This window comes from Ammospiza caudacuta, chromosome 2, assembly GCF_027887145.1.
Source record: "Ammospiza caudacuta isolate bAmmCau1 chromosome 2, bAmmCau1.pri, whole genome shotgun sequence".
In the NCBI taxonomy this organism is placed as follows: Eukaryota; Metazoa; Chordata; class Aves; order Passeriformes; family Passerellidae; genus Ammospiza; species Ammospiza caudacuta.
Genome location: NC_080594.1, coordinates 54,258,051 through 54,272,244, shown reverse-complemented (window position 1 = coordinate 54,272,244; position 14,194 = coordinate 54,258,051). Strand labels below are relative to the sequence as shown.

At 34.7% G+C, this 14,194-nt stretch overlaps 1 protein-coding gene across 5 annotated transcripts in view; it reads right to left on the bottom strand.

Annotated features, from left to right (window-relative positions):
* The window catches only part of NBEA (neurobeachin), a 453,368-nt gene that overhangs the window by 265,250 nt on the left and 173,924 nt on the right, over positions 1-14,194 (bottom strand). For 4 of the 5 annotated variants that reach the window (XM_058800580.1, XM_058800578.1, XM_058800579.1 and 1 more), the window contains one exon: positions 3,581-3,735. In XM_058800580.1, coding sequence (XP_058656563.1) covers positions 3,581-3,735 — 155 coding nt within the window. The remainder of the gene's footprint in view (positions 1-3,580; positions 3,736-14,194) is intronic. The other variant, XM_058800577.1, reaches the window with a different exon arrangement.

Here is a 14,194-nt window from a genome sequence, read left to right as displayed (position 1 = left end):
AGAAACTAAAAAATGACAGGGAAGATAGAAAATATATATCTCTTCAGTAAGAAATGGGGGAAATTGATGTCTGAGGAGTATTTAGACTCTAATTGTATTTTTTCTGTTTCTTTCCTTGAGTCAAGGAGAATTGTAAGATCTCAAAAGTAAGGAGGACGGTGGGGGTATCATTTCAACGGGTTGTGAACAGCTGCCCAGAAAAAAAAGCTATGCACACAGAGCATACATTTATACTTTAAGTGATCTGGGTCAGAGCTAAGGGCTAAACTTAGACTCTGAATGCCAATCTATCATGTTTGCTGAAACAGTACTGTGAGCTCAGCCTCTCTGAAGAAAACCAGCAAAAGCTCAGAGAAGCCATGAGCAGCGACAGTGCTGTGATAAATGCTGTCCCTGTTTGCACAGTCCTTCTGCAGCACACCACTGCAAGACAGGTGGCTACAAACAGTCTTGGACTGGGAGTTCAAAGCCTGAGGGACTGTAATGCTACTGGAGAAGAGGCTGGCAGGCAACAAGATTTATCCTAGCTAGCAATGAAGGCTGAAGAACCCCAGTTTAGAGATCAATGACATTATCCTGGCCATTTTCATAAATGATAATTGTTAACTCCTTGTTTCTGGTCAGTTTTAGCAGTAGATACATCAACGTCCTTTGCATTATACATTATATTATTTTTCAATTTCCTGCAGAGATCTACAAAGCATTAATGGTTTCTTAACTGCTTAAGCAGCCGGCAGTAACGTAGAGGTTGAATGCTGGTAAATGTGAAAAATACCCTGGCAGCAGGAATGAATTTTTTTAAAAAATTTTAGTTTAGCTATTTTTTATTGATAAAAGAAGGTAAAGATTAGAATTTTGACTAGATAATTTAAGAATATTTAAATTCAAAACACTATCAAAATGCAAGCAGGATTTACTGGGCTTGCTGACACTAAAGTAGCTGGTGAGGTTCAGGGTTTATATTAGGAACTGATTTAGGAAGTTCTTTTAATAATGGGACTGGGAGATGGATTGTGGTTTACACTGTGTAATCTGACTTGGATTAAATACAAATTCAAAATTTACTCAAACACACTGAGAAACACAAAAGTATAAGGTAGGCCATCTCTCTCAACATAGGAATCACAGCAACTTAACTGAGAATAAGATATCTTAAGAAAGATTAAACCTTCACATATATGTGTGTATATATATATATATATATATATATATATATGTCTCCATGTGTGCATTTGTGTACTTTTTCACTTGTTTAATTCCTATATACATATTTTTAATGTTTATTCCCTTTTCCTTCCAAAATGAAATTTTCCTCATGAAGCTTGTTTAAAACTGCAGTTGCTAAGTTGTTCAACCAGCTAGGCTTCCAGAAGATCAAACAGATCTAGAACCTTTGTATTAACATGGAAGTAAGAATCAGGATATGAATTACAGAAATCCAGTCTAAGAAACTATAAAGGCAGTTTCGTGCATAAAAAGATGAAGAAGGAAAACCTATTTACCCAAAGATGAATTCACAGCACTAAAGGCCTTTAGTAACATACATTTCATGAAGTCATGACATGACATAGACTATGACAGTGATGGCAGATGGAATGTAAACACCAACTATAACCCATGAATAACTAAGAAACAACAACTTTCACATAAGTCCAGCACAGAATATACCTTAGAGATTGTGCTACCCATCACATAGATATAACTATTTCTATATGTATTTCTAGAGTATCTGTGATATACTGTAAAAAGGACTGTAAATAGGTTTGGGGGGACATCTAGTGTTTCTAAGAAATTGCATTCTGTTTCCTTTCTATCATAGAAAATTTTTAAAAAATGGTGCTGTTCAATTAAATTATATGCACTGCTTTAAAATAATTAACATAGATATTTCATAGATTAAAAATATATAAAGCAGAAAGTTTTTAGACAGTCTATATGTCTCAAAAACTGACATACATGAGTCACTGTTTTGACTATCATAGGTGTAGCTTAATTAAAAATGGCAAAATGAGCATTTTAATCTAATATTTAAATAATATTTTCAATGGAATACTACTTTTTTTTAAAACTGTCAATAATATGTTTAGCATTTCTAAAATGTTGATATAAAACTTAAATAGTAAAAAATTTGAATCTTCATATAATGCTTTTCTACAGAATTCAGTACATATATAGTTCTAATTAAGCCTCACACTTGCTGAAATTCCATTAAATCAGTACTTTTCATTTAATCAAGCTAATCCATAGATTAGGATCAAAACCAATTCCATAAATAAAAAAAAAAAGAAACAGTAAGATCTGTCAAAAAAGGAGCCTTTAATCCAGACATGTACCATGGCATCTGCAATACTGCCCTCTACTAAGAACAGTATTAGGGAAATAACTGATTTTTAAAATGCAATTACTTACAATCAAGGGCTACTACATCCCAGCCAAAATAGTTCAGATATTTAATCAGTAAGAAGACTGAAAAGCTTACTACTATTCAGTATCATTTGGAAAACAAGGTTTCCAGTGTGAAATATTTTTTTGCATGACATAAGAATACCTAAAAGGAAATCCATTCAAGATTAACATACGTGTCTACACAAATGGACTGTTGAGAGAAGTAATAACATTATTCAGAGTATTCATTCCTTCCATCTGCCTCAGAAAAGTTAGATTTTAGGCTCTTTTTTTTAATCCTTAACAAAATCAAAGTTCTATTACCAGGTATTAAGGTAATCTGCAAAAGGAAAGAACAAAAAACTGAGCTTATATTACTCCATAAAGCAGAAGATGCCAAAAGCATTCCCTTCTGTTTCCTGCAACCCCAGAGAGATTTTCACATTCTCAACCCTTGACTGAAGTTGTGATATCCTTGAAGAGAGCTCTTCTCTCAAGTGCTTTTGTTTTTTTTAGAAAGAAAAAAGACTACAGCCAGATACCTCAAAGGAGTTTAAGTTAAATATCCATTGCTCTCAGTAAGGATTTCTTCCTCAATGGAAAACCAGTCTCCACTGTCAACAGGCTCCCATTACTAGTATTAAAAATAATTTTATAAGAAGGTCTAGTCCTTCTGTAGGTCACAAGAAACAACTACTGATAATGCAAGATTCCAGTTAAATTAAGTTGTTTCTTACTAAAAAACTTTCCAAAAAGAGCATAATATTCACTGACAAATAGTAATTGTCCAAAATATTCACCCTCTACAATCTACAATATGTTTATTAAGTAGCTACTTGCCTCTACTTTATTTGATACATAAGAAGGGATTAATTGGTATGTATCATATAAACATCCTCAACTGCAGAGCACTAGAAAAGTTAGCTCATTTCAATTCTAAACAACACTTACAAAACAATATTGAGGCTATTTATGAACTTATTTAAGACTATGTAAGTCCACTGTGCACTATCAAAGCTTATAAATACAGACCAAGACAAAACACTGTCTCTAATAAAGGCCAAGGTTTAACCTTTCCAGGTTTCATTTTGGAACTACAACAACAGCAACACAAAGATGATTAAAAACCAAAAGACCATGAAAGGCAACAAAACAAAGACAAAATGAGAGTCACAAGGATATTTAAGGACAATACCTGTTGTATTAATCATACTTTTTGGTGTAGCTCCTGTTGCAGCAAATATATTAGGTGTACTACCCGGTGGCAGCCCGCTCCCGGCGGTGGCAGCTCCAACAGTGGTAACAGCCAGACTGCCTGGAGGGGGTTTCTTCACTGGTACAACCACGCTCCTGTGGAAAAAGGAACAACAGATTTCTAAACTTGCACAAGGGAACCAGGAAGAGTTTTTGATTTTGATGGGTTTAGGCTGTTGTATGATGCATTGCTGAGAAATACATAATATTGTAAATTTTCTTAACCTTCCTGAAATAGGGTAAAACTGTTAACAGGCCCTAAAACCATAGTCCTATCCTTATTCTGCAGCTTCATGTGACTTCAAAGAACCTAATTTATCTTCCAACACCCACAAAATGGAAAGACTCTACCATCTCAACATGTTGAGAACACTGCTATCAACAGTGTAACACTGGAATGTGTTCTAGATTTGCAAAGATAATGTTAGCTGTCAGAAATTATGCCAGCAGGCTAGAAGTCTATATGCATGCAGTCATAAAGACTGTGAATTTGTTGATCCTAATGAAGTTACCTAAGATAACAAAATTTTTGCCTTTCAGCTGCACATTTTAATACAGTAGGTTATTCCTTAATACCATGAATATATTGGTCTTTCACAAAGATGACTAAGAAACAATTTTAGATTCAGCCTTCTTTCATCCTAATCTAAATCAATAGCACATTATATACATTGAACAGCAATAATGCCACACAATAAATACTTGCTTTCACAGTATTGATATTGCTGAGGTTTAAAAAGCTCAGAGAATTTGAAGCTCTTAAGAAGAGAACAGAGCTTTCATGCAAAAAATCCAACATAATATCAAATACAAGCAGGAAATACTGCACTCAAAAAAACATTTTTTAACCTAATTTGAAATCACACTTAGGGGTTTTTTTAAGTGTGAAGACCAAAAGACTTGGTCTTTGGACACAATAATTTTTCAACAGTGGGAGGCTCTCACAGTGAAAGAAATTATATTTACATTTTTCTTTTAAATATTTCCATTTATGTATAAAATCCCCTTCTCCTTAAATGTCTGTTTCAGTGGCAAACATGAATGAAAAACAAATCTGAAACAAATCATATTTGTATAATATTGAACAATATATTTCCATCATTGTTACATTTTCTGTTTAAGTAGATACACTCTTCTTTAAAATTATTCATTGTGAAAAAAAGAGCAAGTAAAGGCAATTATTTAGGGTGAAGAAGTCACATTTTACTCAAGAAGCTCCTTTGTTACACTTTTGTGTAAATATGATGGCATATAATGAATCATAGGGTGTGGCACAATGTTTTAGGGTAATGTACTTTTGTCCTATATGTTTAAATACTCCATCTCCCTGGATTTTAAAGACTGGTGGTGACAGTGTACAAAACAGTCCATTAGCATTTTTTCCCTCACTCTTTTTAGAAGGTCAAAGTCTCTGCATTCTGAACAACAGCTTACCCCTGCCCTGAAGCACATACTGTTAGAGAGGTAAGTCTAGGCATGTCCATGGGTTTTTGTCTCAGTCCATTTACATTAGGAGGAGATGAGTTTGAACAGTGCAATAGCTATTGATTAAGATAAGTGACCCTAAAATAATTGCTTTTGTTGGTAGTTAATAATCTTACAATCACTGCTCATATTAAGTGTTTACATAGCAGGAGCTACAGCTGAACAAAGCTGGGTCTACAGGGGTTGGATAAATCTGCTCCATAACACCATTAAATTTCCTAAAGCTACCCCCAATCTACATACAAAGATCTCTATTTCAATTAATTCCTCAATCAAATATTTGGATTTGGGTTATAATACTGAATAAGTACTCAAAAGCAAAGTCCTTGTAATGTCATAAAAACACAAGGAGAAATTAGAGCTTGTTTCTTAGGTGGGAGAGTTTCCCAATTATATTAATTTCAAAAGGAAACCACTGTCATTACCCTCTACCTTTGTAGAGAATTTCAATAGAAAGGGTGAATGAAGAATGAATGGGAGTATTTTTATGCTGGAGCACAGGAAGGAAAGACACAGGAGGAAAAGGAGTCAGACTGGCCTATTCTAATGGCACATGGATCATCAGGTCACCAAGACCACAGGCCAACATGTTGCTTCACAAGATGACCTTGCAGACAGAAACTGTGAAGAGTGATGACTCGAAGAGCTTAGGAAGGACAGAGAGGCTGTTGGCAGGTCCATAAAGATAAAAAGGCATATACAGAACCTGGAAAGAGTGGCCAACTTATGAATAACACAGGAGATGTGAGGAAGACTTGGCAGCTGTCATCCCACGCTCCCCATGCCGTTGGAGCAGACCCTGGACCTCTTAGCTGGATGCAAGCAGGAAGGATCCCTGACTGCTGAACAGACTCCTTAGACACACACTCATTCCAGGGTTCCCACATGTAAGACAGTGGGAGTGAAAGACATGTATTTTATTTCAAGAAAAACAATTTCCCCCTCATATAAAGTCTGGTATCAGTATCTGCTAAATTGGCAATACAACCTCTGTGGAAGTATTTCCTCTTTTCCTGCTATTTTTCTAAAGATGAAGCTAAATTCAAGATCTTCCTCCTCATATTTAAACAGTTAGTGGTCTTTCAGAGTGTCCAAAAGATCACCTAAATTTCCATAGCAAAGATCACACATGTCAGCTTTACTTCCCAGATGTAATAGGATCAGTTTGATTTGGAAGGGACCCATAATAAGTGTAGTGTAGAACTGAAATACAGCTTCTGTAGCAAGGACAATCCTTCCCATATCCCACAGATATAATGCTCTACCCATAGTTGGCATTGTTTTGTGTATCTAAATCACCACGTTAGGATAGGTCAGGTTCCATTAAACCACAAATTATCAAGAAATGTCAATAGAAACCTCTCTACCATAAGAATAGGGAAAATCAGTGAGATGACATCATCCCAGACTGAGAGAAAATGCAGCTTTCTGACATGCCATACATGTTGACCTTGTAAAAATGTCTCATTCTTACTGATAAAACAAAATACAGTGAGTGAATACAGAATGACATTTAGATGAAGCAGACAGAAAAACTGTATGAACAACACAATAGAGTGGTCAAAAATGTGCAAAATAATAAGAGAGACAGCAGAACAAGAAAGGTGAAAGAGAATGACTGCCCTTCAAGTAAATAAACTCTTCTTTTAACCAATCTAACCACTCAAACAGCACGTACAGTAACAACAGGCAAATTAAAAAAAAAACAAACACAGATTTATGAAAGTATTATACTTGAGCATCATAAGATTTGAAGAATGATTTTACTGTGATAGATGCTTTACATGTATCTGTCAGGCATTCAGGTTTTTCTTTCATGAAGGAACAGAAATTTACAGACTAGAAGAAAAGATTATATGCATTTCTGTATTTCATTTTTTGCCTTGCTTTGTAAAACATATTTCAGACTCCCTAAATATTCCAAACTAGCCCACAGTTGTCTGAATCACATCATCGTGGTCTCAAATGATTCCCAATGATGTAGTCAGCAAAGACTTAGTAGTAATTGTCTGCAGCAACTGATTTTTATTTCTGTATTCCTTGGGTGGTTTTCAATCCTAAATATACCTGTGGCTCCTAATCACTGTTCCTTTACTCTGAGTGTCCTTTACCAATTTTAAACCTGAGCCCAAAGTCATCGTAATTCATATCATGCTTAAGATGAGTGTTGTTGATTCAACCCACATACTACTTATGCATTGCTGGTTCATTAAATAACCTCAGCAAATAGCTACAGGATTCTTCTGGGGTTTAGAAATTTGCATGAAATAACTAGATAGAAAATAATACCATTAATGCATTGAAATGCAAAAAGAGAAAATGGAAATTAAAAAAACCCCATCACTTTCTCAAATTGACTTTACTTAAATATTGAGCTACACAGAGCAGGTGACACACGAATTATGCAGCTCTATATTTTCTCTTTCTCTGCAATTCACATTCTGTATCTCTTCTCTATTTTGAAATTTAAAGGCTTTCCAACTTAATCACTGTGGTCAACGTAAAGGTCAGAGATAAGCCTTCAATACTGGATGTCTTGAGCTACCTATCTGAGCAGCAGCAATTAAATTAGAATCACTTTACTCTCCTGTGGGATATGTGAAACCTCTTAAGGCTGAATTAATATTCTTGCTCCTCCTCTCCTCCCCCACAGCAGCAGAAAGCGTGAGGATTTTTCAAGTATTCTTCAAAAGGCAGCACAGACTTCAGGCAACTACTTCATAGAATTGCTCTGTGTCAAACAGAGGTTTGACACAACTTCAGAGGTTTCAGAAGAAATCACATTAGAAAGTGGGTGGCAATTTGTCTGCTATGTTACACACTACCTTGTTCCTCCTACAGCTAGATTAACTTAATCTCTGAAAAGAAAGCTTAATATTCCTTCTCTAAAATTTATTTATATTGGCCATATCTCTGTACTTATCTACTCCTCTATGAAACATTTATATTGTTGATTACACTCTGTTCTTTCCAATTTCACCCCCAGACTTGATCTGAGCCTGCAATGTTACTATGTACTAACAATGCATTCTGAATCCTACCTTAAAAAAACCTTCAATTAGGCTGACTGCATTAAGATAAGATACATCTGATACCAAGAAGGAAAGGTTTAACTCAGAGTATAAAGCCATGGAGGAAAAAAAAAAGGGATTAAAAAATTGTGAAGTTTACACATGAATTGTAGAAGACAAATGGAAGGTTCACAGAAGGATGTAATTGTTGGGACTGATGCAAATGAAATATTAGTGCTGAATATTCCATGTATTATGGATTATGTCAATAATTTGATTCCACACATGCACCAAAACCTCCAAATCTCAAGGTACATGAAATGATCCTAATCTACTAAACAAAAATTGCTTGTTTCTAACTAGAAGAAAGTAAATCATCTCAGGTGAGGTTTTAGGACAATGCCATTAAGATTATTGATTCTTAGTCTTGGATCAAGCAGAGGATCAAGTAATTTATCCTGGATGCAAAGAAATTCCATCCTTTGCATCCAGGATAAATTACTTGAAGCATCTAAAATGATCTAAAATACTGACAGCAAACAAGGAAAACACTAAAAGATAAAAAAGCTAATTATCAGGAAAGATTAATGGTCTTGGCTAAACAGAGAAATGGGAAATACTGGAAGTTTAATAAGTTTGAAGAAAGTGAATAAAATCTAAGTGAACATGTTATGTATTAAATGTCAGGAACATCATCAAATATAGAAAAAAACCTCAAAGAAACAATCAATATGAAGTATAGATAAATATGGGTGAGGAACCTAATCCTTTATAAATACTGAAAAAAAGGGGGGGGAAAAAAAAGGCTAAAAAGCTACAATCAGTCCTGTAAAAGAAGGCAGATAGGGATAAACAGCAAGACGAGAATGCAGTTCAATTTTCATCTATATAGTCAGTGAATTATATCAGAGAGTAGGGAGATGCTGGTTTCTCCTCATCAACTTCAGGCCAGATATACCTACAGTTCCATGTATATTAATATGAAAAGGTTCATATTACACAGGTGATAAGAAGTGTTTTGAAAGAGCTACCTGTGTATAGATTGCTACATGATAGATATGGGAAATATGATTACAACTCGGTGAAAATAAATTGAAATATGATTACAACTCGGTGAAAATAATTGGGTTGATATACCCAATTTTGGTTGACTTGAACCTATTCATAAACTTAGAATGACTTTTTTTCCTAAACAAACAGCTGATGTGGCAATGAGATTTCCCTTTCTCTTGTATTGTATTTACTAAATGAGGGACTAAGGCACTCTCTAGGAATACAGACAATGCAACTTCAGCCCTCTTCCCTACAGGATCTGAAACCCTAACTCATTCTCTGGAGTGTATTTTTACTGCTACCTTAGAAAAATATATTCTACAGAAGCTGTCAAATATTTTATTTGGACCAGTCTCCATTGCACAAAGATAATGAAAATTACCTTGAGTGAACTGGAACCAGATGAGTCCTTTAATTCCCACACTACTGATTAGGTTTTTCATTCATCTGTTCACACACTATTGTGACACCCAAAGTAATGGGGAATGCAGTGCCTAAGAACAGACAGCACCTATACCTGTCCCTTCTTGATTCATGGGAAAGTTGGCCTATTTTTCTTCAATTATTTGTAATCAACTTTAAAAAGCAACCATTTTTGTTGGGAGAAGACTAAAAGGTATTTTTCCATGACAAATTTTTAATAAGATTTCAGGAAAATCAAATCTGTTTTTCAGCAATCATCATTTGGAGACTAATGACTCTAACAGGAATATGGCCTCCTATTTAAAGGACTTAGTAGACCACTGCATACTAATGATCTCCCTAAGGTAGGACATCATACAACAGATAGACATTGCACCTCTCTATTTGAGCCTTCAGTGCATCTTCTCTCACAGTTATCTTTTCCCACTCTATCAGTTAATTATAAAATTTTAAAAAAAGGAAAAAAAGAGAAAAACCCACCCCACCACTGTATTCTAGCAAAACACATAGATTCCCTGAATAATCCTTCTCAATATAGCATACCTACATAAAATATTCATATTTTTGAAGACTACCTGTCTCAGTATTAATGGGAAGGACATGTACAAGACCTGACTGGATCTCACAAGTTGTCCACCTTTTCTAGAACCTTTAAAACTGACCCCAAGGTCCTTCTGTCAGGAGAATAAAGAAAAAAAACTGCAAAAATAAAAACTAAAGTACTTCAAAGATGTGTTCTCCAAAATAATCTCAAATATGTTCCTGAAGATTTCACCAAACATGTAAACTAAGAAAACCCATAATTTTTCAATTTGTGAAATTAAAATGGATTAAAAGGGAATCACATCTTTAATAGCAGCAAAAACCCCTGATCTTTTAATTTCTAGGAACTCAAGATTTCCTTATACAAGCATTCTTCCCATTGAAATAATTCTAAAACCAGAAAGTATATGTAAATTACCTCAGTTTGTAAAAATAATGAATGAGACACAAAGCCACAAGCACTCCCCATAACCACAATTTCAATAATAGCACCCTTGTGAGAAATTTCTTCTAGAAAAAAGTACAGAGTGAAGTGTAAGCTTCAAAATACAATACTGAGTAGAATCACAAACAAATTCAAAAACCATGACTTAGGTTGCATCTAGTGGGACCAATGCAAATTGACCAAAAAAAAAAAAAAAAAAAGAAACAAGAAATCCCCAAACCCTAAAAATCAATAAGATGGACTGAATTTTGTCAGACAGAAGAAGGCACAAAAGAATTATTGGTGAGTTATGCTCCATTAGTCACAAATCTAGGTGAAATCACCCTTTGTGTTTGCTTCTAAAAACGTCAACCTGGATGCCATTTTCAAGAAATTCAGTCTGACGTTAAAAGACATGTCATAACTTTGAGGATCCAGGCTCTAGTGTCCCAGAAATCTGTTTATATAGCTCATAATGTAATTACAGCTACCTTAAGACAGATGAGGCAGACGGCAGCAATATATTGAAAACTAATTGAAAAATGTAGTTGTCCAGAAGCACTTGTGGGGAAGAGGTCTCTGAAAAGCTGCTCAAAGCTTCCGAGTTTGAAGTGAAATTTTTGATGTTGTCACTCTCAATCTATTGAAGAGCTGACAGACAATCAAACCCGTCTGGCTGCCTGGCAGCTCATTTTGCTGGCAGGTGGCAAACAATTAGACACACCAATTTGTGCCTCCTGATGACATTAAAGCATGAAACTAAGTTGTATGCAGGGCCTAGTGATTTGTGTGAAAGCATTTCAAAAATAATACTCTTTGCCGTGGCAACTCATTTCAGACTGCCACCTCCCATTACGGCTTTGAGTGGTGAAGACGACAGACTTGAGTTACGTGCGGCGCAAGGCCGCTTCTGTTCAATCCGTCATCAGCGCCCCCCGAGACCTCAATCCCCTCCTTTCATCAATATCACCTCATCATTTACATTTGATAGCACTTGAACTGCTGCATACATTAGCTACACACAGCTCCCATTTGATAAAACATGCTGGGCACTTTTTCTGCTTTTATGTTTCATTTACGACTGTGCAAATTCCACAGGAGAATACACGGTAGCCTCATACAAAATTACTCTTACGGACACATTATCAATGTACAATTAAAAGAACATGCAGAGTAAAACACATCATATTAAATGCTAAAATATAGTTCTCAATTTCAATTCTATTTACAGGAGTTTACTTTACATGGTGTTTACCCTTCATCTATGGTCATAATTAAAGAAAATTACCTCAACTATTCTTTTGCTAGGCACTCAGACATCCAAATAAAATAAAAAAAAAAAAACAAAAAAAAAGAAAAAACCAACCAACCAAAAAAAAAAAAATTGCTTCCAAAGGACTAAGAATATCTTCAGATTAATGTGAAAAACACATTCTTCTAACCTAGATTTGGTTATAAATATGGAATCACTGTGCTTGTTTTGTAAAACCTGAAACAAATACAACCTGACAAAACAATACACTCCATTGCTCATGGTTCTCCTCAGGGACAATAAAAATGACCAACAGCCACGCTTCTCAGTGAAGTACCAAAAGCTGCATAAACTACAGCAACACAAGATCCTACAGAAATAGGGTTTACAGGCATAGTTTTAGCTTAAAAAAAACTCGCAAACATTTTATCTCATTTAAATGTTATTTCATTTACATGAACAAGTATGTAAGGACAATCCTACTGTAATTTCTTTCAGTTTTTCAACAGTTATTGGGATACTACAGGAGATAAAATGTTCCAAAATCACCACTAGGTAAAATTCATGCTGCTTTGTCAATTAATACTTAAATTTGTTCAGTTATTACTTCAATATACTATTCAAAGTTTTTTCCCCCTAACCGTTGTTTCATCCCCAGTGAAAAGTTTCAGGATCAGGATCTGAATCTGCTCCGCGTTCATAATTTCCACTGCCATCTACATTTGCCTCCAAAGATTGTCATGGTGGTCAAGTAAGTACTCTGGAAATATGAAAAATCTGCACAGAGAAATACTTGCTTGAACAATGGGCATCATTCAATAATGCAGCCATGGAGCAGAACTAGTCAGTTGAGGTCTAAGTTGATGGGCTAAGAACATCTGCATTTTCATCAAGACTGTCATAGTTCAAAAATATTTGTTTAGTTGGATAAAAGAATGTAACATTCCCAATCTGCTGGACATGCCTGAACGTGTAATTTTTCCCTTCAGAGTTGTTGGTTACACTAAAAATCATCATCTACCTCACTCATCAAAATCAGACAGCAGGGTCATTTATTTAAGACAAAAAAAAAAAACAAAAACAAAAAACCACCAAAAATGATGTAGAAGTGAATTCTTTTGCCTAAACTTCACCCATTACCACTTTTTTTTTTCCTCTGAAGAAGTGAATGATTCCAAAGGCTGAATGTACAATGTATGCCACCAAGATACAACACGGTGGTGCACTTTTTACAGACAATCATCAAATTTGGTTGGCTGGCTAACAGGCCAGGGAAAAAACAAACCACTAAACTCATTAGCTGCTAAACTTATTAAGTACGAAATATCTATCAAAACTTATAAGTTCTGAACACGAGGCACCTCTTATTAATTCTATATTATCTTCTACTAATGATGTTCAAAAGGTACAAGCAGTCACATTGTGGCAAGAACAATTAAATGGAGGTGCTCGCATTAAACAAAGGTTATGGCCAACCGACTGCAGGCCCTTGGAGTTTTAAATGCTTTCTTATAGAGCTATAATTTAAAAATGCACACTAAAATTCATGTCTTCAATCACCTTTATGTCAAGTTCCCTCTAACAATGACAAAGACATCCCATAAGATGACATGCTCCTTTTTAATTTAGGTGTCTGGCATTTTGTGAATCAACCACTGCTCTCTGAATTAAATATTTTTCTTATTAACCCAGGTCGAAATTCAGATAAAGTAACATTTTTGCTATTTACAGTTAAGGTGTGGATATTTCTGCATGTAGCATGATGTTTTATACTGCTTAATGTACAAGCATGAATTCTGGAATATAGTGGTTCATCAGAGAGCAAAAGGAAAAAATCTTAACAGTATAGGAAGAAACAAATATTTTTCACTCCATATTGAAATCAATCTAAAAAAAATATGCAGATTGATGAACTAAAAAAAAAAAATCTTAATGATAAAAGCTCTTAAATGAGCTTTCTCTAGAGAAGTCTTAAAACCTAAAATATTATTTAGGACCTAAAATGTTAGAAAGGGATATATTCATTGCCTCTAAAGAATATTTCACTTTTCATGTCTTGATAAAATTATCTTTCTTACAACAGACACTATCTAATTGTTAATCGAATATTTCAGAAAAGCAGTATTTATATATATAGAGACAAGACATCAAATTTTTTTATGGACCTTATAATGGAAAAGTACTTCACTTTTTTCTAAAATTCTGACATATCTTCTTGCACTTTGCTGGTTATGTTATGTTGAAAACAGTGAATATTATTTTTCTTAAGACTCAGGGAAGATATTTATTATATTTTGCAAATTTTCTGTAAATATAGGATTTTTTCCACATAAATCACAATATAACTCCTTTCTGCCTTATTTT